Source organism: Azolla caroliniana, unplaced genomic scaffold (genome assembly GCF_043228905.1).
Source record: "Azolla caroliniana isolate FFs.n. ecotype wild unplaced genomic scaffold, voAzoCaro1.0.p SCAF_8, whole genome shotgun sequence".
NCBI classification, from domain to species: Eukaryota; Viridiplantae; Streptophyta; class Polypodiopsida; order Salviniales; family Salviniaceae; genus Azolla; species Azolla caroliniana.
In genome coordinates, this window is record NW_028230443.1 from 16,333,181 (window position 1) to 16,342,729 (window position 9,549).

Below are 9,549 nucleotides of genomic sequence, written 5' to 3' on the forward strand. Positions count from 1 at the left end.
TCTGCTTTTTACTCAACATATAAGGTTATAGGGTCAAGACTCACAAATGATGTTTGTTTTTATATCGCGAAGATCTTAACTCCCATAGAGGTTGACCTATTGTCAAGACGCTCGTCCCCATTCAAGACACTATAATATATGGCTCTCCCAATATGACCGGATGAGAGGATGTCTCCTATACGATGAAATGTTGGTCAATCTCAACATCCCAACCTTCACCCTTACATTTGGGAAAGCACCATGTAACTCTTCGATCACTCGAGTCACTACTCTTATCTTCCACTTGTGTTTGGTATTTATCAACAATTTCCCCTTTCAATAGAAGTTCACGGACATTAAATTAATCTCATATCCATGGTCAATCAACGCCACAAGCAGAAAACTAAAGAAGAACCAAATGCCCCCGGATGTCGAGTTTCAAAGCAACTCGACGTGGTGTAGAAGCCATTAACAAAATAAGGGAACATGAGCTACACCTCCCCTAGAAGCCATGGTTGGGGTACCTTCTACACTGGAACCATTAGTCACACCCACACCGAAACCCTTTGAACTCCCACTTCATTTCGAGAGACTTGGATGGAAATGAAACTAGGCCTAGTACAAAGTCATTTCTTTTATCGAATACGTTACGCCAATACACGTTTTGTACAATACTAGAACTTTTTTGGCTTAAGTTCTATTTTTATTTTTATTTGTATTTTGATGATTGGGTAGACACCCTATTTTATTGTACACCAATTGTCTCATGGGCCCATTTGTGACCTTAGAAGACGTTAATATATCTTTCTTACTGACATCCTGAAAAGAATGGCGTGTGGAAGCAATATAGGAAACCGAACAACAGAAAACGCAAGTTTAATGGAAAGCTTAGGTTTTGCACAGTACGCACGAGAGAGACAGAGAAAATAAAAACCAAAACTATATTCAAAATCATACTCAATCTATATATCGTGTGTGTTCAATGAACACTTTTATACGAGTCCTTTTTCGGACTGACAGAAGTACTGACAGTACTTCAATGCTCATTAAGGAGCCCCTACACTAACTCCCAAATATATTCCTTGCGGAATATCTTTCAGATGGCCTCCCAGTTTCTGCACCGATCCGGCCTTCCTACGCACCGGTCTGCGTACCGGTACCGATCCGGCCTAACCGATCGGTCCCAACCGATCTAGTCCTCGGCTTGCTCAGCCGATCCGGCCGATGTTGAGCTTGTCTCTCAACACATCCTCTTTGTGTGGGCACCTACTAGCTTCGACAAAAATGTATGTTTAAGTTGTATTCACAGTTATAAATGTGCATCCTTATCATCACGTAATGCAAACATAGCGGATTGTGGTGGCCCACCACCCTAAAAGATGCCGTGAAGTATAGCAGAGAATGCGATTTGTGTCAACGACTGGGCCAACCCACGGAGCAGGCCCGGATGCCACACCACCCGGTCTTGCCTTTGGAACCATTTCAAAAGTGGGGTTTGGACTTTGTCGGTCCCTTCAAGCCACCGGCAATGCGAACCGGAAATCGGTATGTCATAGTGGCAACCGACTATTGCACCAAATGGGTAGAAGCAAAGCCCTTACGAGACAACACGGCCGCGTCCACGGAAAAGTTTCTGTACGAGTGCATATGGTGCCGGTATGGATGCCCGATCGAGCTTATAAGTGACCAAGGAGGACATTTTCTCGGGCAGGTAGTAGAAAGCCTAACGTCATTTTACGCGGTGGTACATAAAAGGAGTACTCCCTACTACCCTCAAGCCAATGGACTAGCGGAATCAACGAACAAAACCCTGCAGAACATCCTACGAAAAATCGTCAACGAGAACCGGACCGACTGGGATACGAAATTGCAAAGCGCGCTATGGGCGAAATTGCAAAGCGCGCTATGGGCGTACCGAACAACGTACAAAACCAGCATCCGGACAACCCCGTTCCGACTAGCATTCGGTTTAGAAGCGGTCATGGTGGTAGAGTTCCAGATCCCCAGCTTACGGATCCAGGTAAAGGAGCGCTTAAGTGAGAAGGAGTCCGAACGAATCCGGCTGGCGACGTTGTTGGAATTAGAAAAAAACCGAATAGCCAGCTTACTACAACTCGAACTGGAGCAAAGGAGGAGAAAAGCTTTCGTGGACCGACACCGGCGTGGCAACGAAAAGGAGTTCGAAGTCCTCGGCAGGCCTTCAATGGGCGCAGCGAGGCGGGGTTTCGGACCCCGGGCCCGTTTCATTACCAAATGGGCGGGCAGCTCCTATCATTTTGTCCGGACATAGTTCTCGTGGCGACCATATTGTCGACCACGGGGTTACCGGGAGCCTTGTCCTATGTAAAACACCATATTTCCGCTTGGCACACAATTGAATTCATCTCATATGCCTATCTCTATCCTTCCTTCCTTCCTTCCTTCCTTCCATTCATTTCTGGTCTTTCTTATTCTTCATTCACTTCATTTGTTTGTTTCATTTGTTTGATAATGTGAAGAAGAAGAAGAAGATGAAGAAGATGCTGCAGACAAGAATCTGACACTGAAGCTATGGCCGCTCTGCGATCGCCATGGCAGACATGAAAGAGAAGGTCGCCACTCCTCCTCCTCCTCCTCCTCCTCCTCCTTCTTCTTCTTCTTCGTCTTCTTCTTGCTCGGCTCTCAAAACCATCTACAACGACTGTTTCAACAAGTAAGCCGCTTCCCTTCTTCTCCTTCTCCTTCTTCCTCGTCTCTGTTTCTGCCTTCCCTCTTTCTATTTTGTGCCTCTGATTGCACGTTTATAGGCTTCTGAGATGAAATTGCCGAGCCTCCTGTATGAAATTGTCGAATCTGAGGCTGATAAGCTCTGCATCTGTTCTGTCCGTCTTTCTGTCTTTCCTGTGAAGTGTGTCGTGGATCTGTGTGTGACGGGATCTTACATATAATCTTGTGATTCTGTGGTTTTCTGGGCATACATCACAAGGCCATGTTATTCAACGTTTTTACATATCCTCCGTTGCGCTTGAGTTATGTTGGTTTGTTTATCTGAGTCTTTGCTTTGTTCATACAAGTATATGTGTCATAAACCTAACGAAATGGGTGCCGGTGGCATCAATAAGCTTAGCAGATGGACGTTGTTTTGAAACTATTCAGATATAATATCTTCTAAGCTTATTGATGCAATTTCATATATACATATATTTGCATACACACACACATATGTAGAGAGAGAGAGAGTGTGTGTGTGTGTGTTTGTGTGTGTGTTAACATCTATTAGAGACCAAAAATAGGCGTATGAGACAACCATAGATTAATTCATGTCATCCATACTGAAACGAAAATAATAACAGGTTTAGGTTTCCTAAAGGTTCATGATCATTATCTGAATGCGTGAGGTGGAATGACGTTTGAGTTGGGTGACAAACATGAAGTGCACAACAAATATTTATGAATAGTGGTGATAGGATTGCAGTCAAAATGATACTATGACGAAGTTTAACCAGTGCATCTGGGTGTCCTTGTGTGGATCAGACACGGTGAGAAATTATCTCTATATTTCGTTGATGGTACTTGTTTCTGGTGTCATCAGCATTCCTATGCTAGCTCTTTGTTGACTCCTTGGCATGTCCATACAACTTTTTAAGATAAGTGTATATACAGTGATGTATCATAACATTAAGATCATGTCATATATCTGGATATACACATGCATATATGGTGATCATGGTAAGGTGGAATATGCAAATACAATTTCAAGGCATATGCTGTGTATAATAGATTAGATTAGATGTTTTTTAGCATCCATAGAAAGGCCAATATTTACCCACGGGACCTAAGTACATAAGTTTTCTTGATATGTGTTTCCCTCCTATGAAGAAATATTCATACTTTGAAGCACAAAGTGTTGATGTATGAATAAGGCATACACATATGAACTCAACCCTCTAGGTGTTCTCTTTAATGTGATACTAAAAGTCATCACCCTCTCTGAATGTGACATCATAACTTTCACGAATTGCACTATACAACATGGAGAGAAATATGCAAATACAATTTCAAGGCATATGCTGTGTATAATAGATTAGATTAGATGTTTTTTAGCATCCATAGAAAGGCCAATATTTACCCACGGAACCTAAGTACATAAGTTTTCTTGATATGTGTTTCCCTCCTATGAAGAAATATTCATACTTTGAAGCACAAAGTGTCGATGTATGAATAAGGCATACACATATGAGCTCAACCCTCTAGGTGTTCTCTTTAATGTGATACTAAAAGTCATCACCCTCTCTGAATGTGACATCATAACTTTCACGAATTGCACTATACAACTTGGAGAGAAATATGCAAATAGTGATTAAGTTTGACATTAAGATCATCATTCATGTCCTATATCCATATATAAGGAGGTGTATAAGATGATGTTGCTGTATGGAAATCTATGTATAGATTCAAGGCATATAATCTGAATCGTTTGATTACCAATAGATCTCAATCATTCATCTCTTTTCTTCATTGACACACATACACAAGTATGAATGAGGCTTATTTATTGATTGATTGATATGTCTTTAAAGGTGGTATGCAGAAAAGTTCTTGAAAGGACAATGGGAGAAAGAAGAGTGTGTGGTTGAATGGGAAGCATATCGTGCTTGCGTATTGGTATTGCACCTGCGGCTTTTAGTTCTTATTTGACTGATTCCTCTACTGTGCGAAATGTTGTGGAAAGTTAATTATCTGTAGTTCCTACTCTGTTCAGAAAAGAATGGAAGATCGGAAGCTCCACCATTTATTCAACATCGACACAGATATGCAGGAAAGTTGAGCGAGGTGGTGAGTTCTATTCTATTTGTTCATGAAAAGCCGTATTAGGTTTTCAAAATGTGATCAGAATATCCCTTGTGCAGTGTAATTTGTCTAGCATATTAGGTATTTCCAGGAAGTTTTTAAAACTTACAGATATTCTTGTAAGTATCCAGAAAGCTAGGTATATGTTGTTATTTTACCATTCATTTTGTGCAATATGCCTCTCCGGAGTCGTGAATAGATTTGTTTCTGCATCTCAGAGAATCGTACATGTTTTAATAGTATTTTAGTGCATGTATAATTAGGAAATTGTGTGACTGTATGGAAGCAATTATCTCTCCATTCCATTTGTTTCCCTGCTCCTCATGTTTTTTATTCATCCCTTTTTTCTGATTTTCAGTAGTTGATCAAAACCTTGGCTTTCCTCATGGTCAGATATTCTTGAAGCAGGCAATGAGATGGAAGAGAACGGGTATAATCCATGTGCTCATTTTGCAGATATCAAGTCTGTGATCCTCACAATGACCTGTGAAGAAAAAGGGGAGCCGAAAAGCATTTGCCATACCAAGGGTGATGAAATGCGATGGAAACTTGTAACTGCAGAATATGGAGGACATGGGAAAATAATAATCTGCGAAAATATACAAAAAGGAGTATATATAACTTGGAACATCACAAGCAGTAATGAAGAAAGAGCCCAAGTGAATAGGTGATAAGTTAGAAACCTACTAGTGTAAGAACTCGATATGCATTTGGTGCAGGACAGATCGATTGGAAGCGTATTGTAATTTAGAATGTGCGAGAACCTGCGATGCATGCTGAGAAGCTCCCCCTTGTACCAATTACAAAAAATTGGCATGGCGATCCTTAATTTGGGAAGCATTTTTTATATCGTATTAATAGTTCATGTTGTTTGAAACAGGACTGAGTGGGGATTAAAAACATGATGTTTTGGGTACCTTGTAATTTTGCCCAATGAATTATTGTTATTATTGATCCTTCAATTGTCCTAGCAAAGAGGGTTTTATTATTTAATGGACATATTGGTGTGAAGCATTATTGCTAAGTGGGAGAGACCCCTTGATGTTGCCCCTTCCAGACAATGTACATGATTCAATGCACATACTGACCATAGAAAACAATAGTGTTGCAATAAATTAAACACAACCTTGACGCATGAAGAAGGCAACAACATGCTTCCTTGTCCAAAATGACCCACAACGATATTGATAGAATAACTCTTGCTAATAGTAAAGTTTAGAAGGCAAAATGACATGAAGGCCCAAATTTGATGACCAATTGGACATTGGAGGAACATGTCCCTTGAGAGGACATTTGTCTAGATGAAGCTATGTTTGCAATATATAGTTAAACTATCGATTCTTTTGAAAGGGAGGGGAGATACCACTCTACTATGTTAAGCCTTTTTTGCCACCAATGCCTTCAACCCCTTCCCAAACATTCAAAATACTTTTTAAATCAATTGATCATACACTTTATTGTAGGGAGCTTAGACAAAGGTTTTGAATCCTTGAACATCCAATAGACCCATGGCTTGTCTAAAAACTTTGTCACATGGGAGTAGAGAACAATTGAAACCCCTCTAAACGCTGCCAAATATACACATCTTTGTAGCTCGTGATAATATGCTTAAGGATGTACGAGATTGCATCAAGTTTTACCTTAATGGGAAACTATGTATGGGTTCTAGAAAGATCTTAGTGAAGATTTTCAAATAAATTTGATTTGCCTGACATTCCCTACCATCCTATTGAAGGAGTTAAGAAGTTGGTAGAATCCCGGTCTAGATTGGCTTTTGGTTGCCAAATTATGAGGCATCCTCTATACTAATCAATTGATGTGTCATCATTTAACAAAACTCTTAACGGAAAACACCCCACCACCAAGAGGAAAGTAGACTCTCCAAAGAAAAATCCAAAAAGTGTCCATGGTTAGGGCCTCTCTCATTTAGCTTGGAGTGAAGATGAATGTGTCCCCTAGATGCATCCTCTATACTAATCAATTGATGTGTCATCATTTAACAAAACTCTTAATGGATAACACCCCACCACCAAGTGGAAACTAGACTTTCCAAAGAAAAAATCCAAAATGTGTCCATGGTTAGGGCATCTCTCATATAGTTTGGAGTGAAGATGAATGTGTCCCCTAGATGCCCATGCATCGTTCATGAGTACGTATGCATGTAACTTGGAGCATTTTTCAAATATATAAACTCTTCATGCTTGGCTTGCAAGTTCAAGTCTTGAGCAATGGGTTGTTGTTGAGTTTGCTATATACATGTTTCATAATTTTAGTTGAGAGCATGTCTAATGCTAGTTTTCTCTCGAGGAAGCAACATTATTATTGCCATATTTTCCACGATATAAAGAGTAGAAAGGATAAGATACGGCCCTTTAGAAGGCAATGCTAAGTTCTAACAATTATCAAATACATGCTCTTAATACAAAATGTAAAGGATTAAATTCAAGCAATCAAAAAATATCCACAACATGGTTCTATTATTAGAATTTTATTATTTTAGAATTTTATTTTATCATTCATGACAATTTTATATCAAAATCATTAGGATGATGGCAATTATAATTGTCAATCAATATAGATTTCATGGATCATATTGTATTTATGATCCACGTTGATTTATATTCGGATTCAAATCACATATCTTAATCACAATAAATATGAGAAGCAAAGCAAGTTTTATTAAACTAGTCCCAAACCCTAATTATTAGCATTGCCTGGTGGCGAGCTAACCAAGTCACCCAAAATCAACAACTTCTCGATCAATAATGAAACCTTCTCTTTGGGGATATCCTAAGTCTAAGATTGAGGAAGTATGCGTTCACAACCTCCAAGGTTTCATCATGATGAAACTAAAACGCGTTGTTGCATTAGTGGGGTCTCGGGTCATTATGCAACTTTTTACTTATTGGCAAGCTTCAATTTTTTGTTGATGCAATTTATTCCGACATTTTCATATGCCATCCAAAAAGGGAAATGTGGGTAACTACCCCACCATTTTGACAAAATATAGAAAAATCCGTGCGGGGCATTCTCTCTTGACTGCGTGTAAAATACAATGGTGTTTTTGTGAATACAAAACAATGTATGGAAATATAAAAAACACTCCTCGTGTATGACAATCAACAATATCCCTTGTATTCAACAATCTCAAAGTATACCCTTGATTGAAATGTAGCACATAAAGTTAGTTCCTCCTTAAATCCAATGTTGAATAAAATACAAACTTACCTCTATTTTCTTAAGGATGCTTCGTTGTTCGATTGCAGCATGCAATCTAATCAATATGCTTAATATTTTTTAAATAAATCATACACTTCATATTTTGATTTTGTATCATCAAATCAAGATGCTCATTGTTCTCATCGAGACAATACTTTGTGTATATTTACGTTGTTGTTGTTAAAAAGCTTGTAGTTGGATCTTAGGTGAGGGGAGTGATATGCCTCTTCAGTGTGCATTGGTCTCTTTGCCATTTTTGTTCAAGATGTGATTATGTTAGGATGTCCTTAACTTGTGGGCACTCAAATTCAACAATGTTACTTCGAAAAAATTTGAGCGCTCGAAGCAAGTCTTCAAATACGTTACTATGGAATAATGTGATAAAACCTTGGTCATATTGTGTTGGTCTTGGGGACGAGAGTAATGATTAATAGGGATAGCCAGGGGCAACATGGTATTGCTTAAGTGTTTCATCTAATTAGGTAGTGGATATTTTTAGGAGGAATGACTTACAAGGATACTTTTTGGCCAAGGGTATATTTCGATATTATGAAAATTGCGGAAAAGGTATACGATTGATTGATATTAGGATACACACAAGAGAGGAATATGTTCAATATAATTTCCCAAAAATATACACCACATCCTGGATCACTCTCACATAGGCTAACAATCAAGCACAATGATGTGATACTCAATGATTCAAGTGAGAATTGAAGCACTGAAAGAAACATGTCATGCCCTAGATGCGATTGGACTTATGCTTCAATGGCAACAACCCCACACCTTTGGGGTGGGGTGGGGGGGCATATGCTTAGGTACCTGGACGTTCTTTCTTTCTTCGAGGGGCCCTGGCTCTGATGGAGACCGAGGCGGGAGCACATTGTCAAGGACCTTTTTGTTATTATCGCCAGAAGTTGAAAACGCAGCGATGCCAAAAGCGAGAACCATTTACATTTTCGAAATGCAGGAAGGGGCGGTGAAAGCAAGCACAGGGACATGCAAAAGTAGAGCGAAAAAGCAAAGCAGAGGGGGGTCAATGAAGCGTTACAGGCCGAGAAGCATGGGCATGGTGTCCCGTGTGGGGCTTGGCTTGGACTTGGGCAGGCAAGTTATGGTCGAAGCGGTGGAACGGCCAAAAGACGAGAGCGGTAGCCGTCGGGTTTTGGCCGGCCGGCTATAGGCCACCGATGGACCCCACACCCCCCCCCACACACACTCTCTCTCTCTCTCTCTCCTTCTCTCTCATTCCTTCTTCATTCATCTGTATCCTGCCTGTTCCATCATCATCATCATCATCATCATCCGCCATAGCCAAAACCTAGCTCACTCTCAACAGTCACTCTCGACGATTCCTTTGTGAAAGATGAAGGAACAACAAACCCTAATTCTCTCTTTAGCTTCGTAGCTCTCTTCCCCCCCCCCCCCTCTCCTCCATCCGTTGCATTTTTGTATGTGCGCGCGTGGTGCGCGCGTGTGTGTGTGTCAGAGAGAGAGAGAGAGAGAGAGAGAGAGAGGGAG

The 9,549-nt window shown here is 40.2% G+C and overlaps 1 protein-coding gene across 6 annotated transcripts; it reads left to right on the forward strand.

Moving 5' to 3' along the window:
- Positions 1-2,455: 2,455 nt before the first annotated feature.
- On the forward strand, positions 2,456-5,804 carry LOC147861098 (protein phosphatase). Of its 6 annotated transcripts, none has more exons than XR_015530087.1 (5): positions 2,456-2,671; positions 4,539-4,623; positions 4,721-4,794; positions 4,869-4,928; positions 5,203-5,804. XR_015530087.1 is itself a non-coding variant. In XM_087323163.1 (4 exons), the coding sequence occupies exons 1-3, from the start codon at positions 2,550-2,552 to the stop codon at positions 4,784-4,786; spliced, it is 273 nt and encodes a 90-aa protein (XP_087179289.1). In that variant the 5' UTR covers positions 2,456-2,549; the 3' UTR covers positions 4,787-4,794; positions 5,168-5,804. The 6 variants fall into 6 exon arrangements, 4 of the variants coding, with proteins under 4 accessions (XP_087179289.1, XP_087179286.1, XP_087179287.1 ...); XR_015530088.1 differs by having other exon boundaries at positions 5,215-5,804; XM_087323163.1 differs by lacking the exon at positions 4,869-4,928 and having other exon boundaries at positions 5,168-5,804.
- Positions 5,805-9,549: the final 3,745 nt, after the last annotated feature.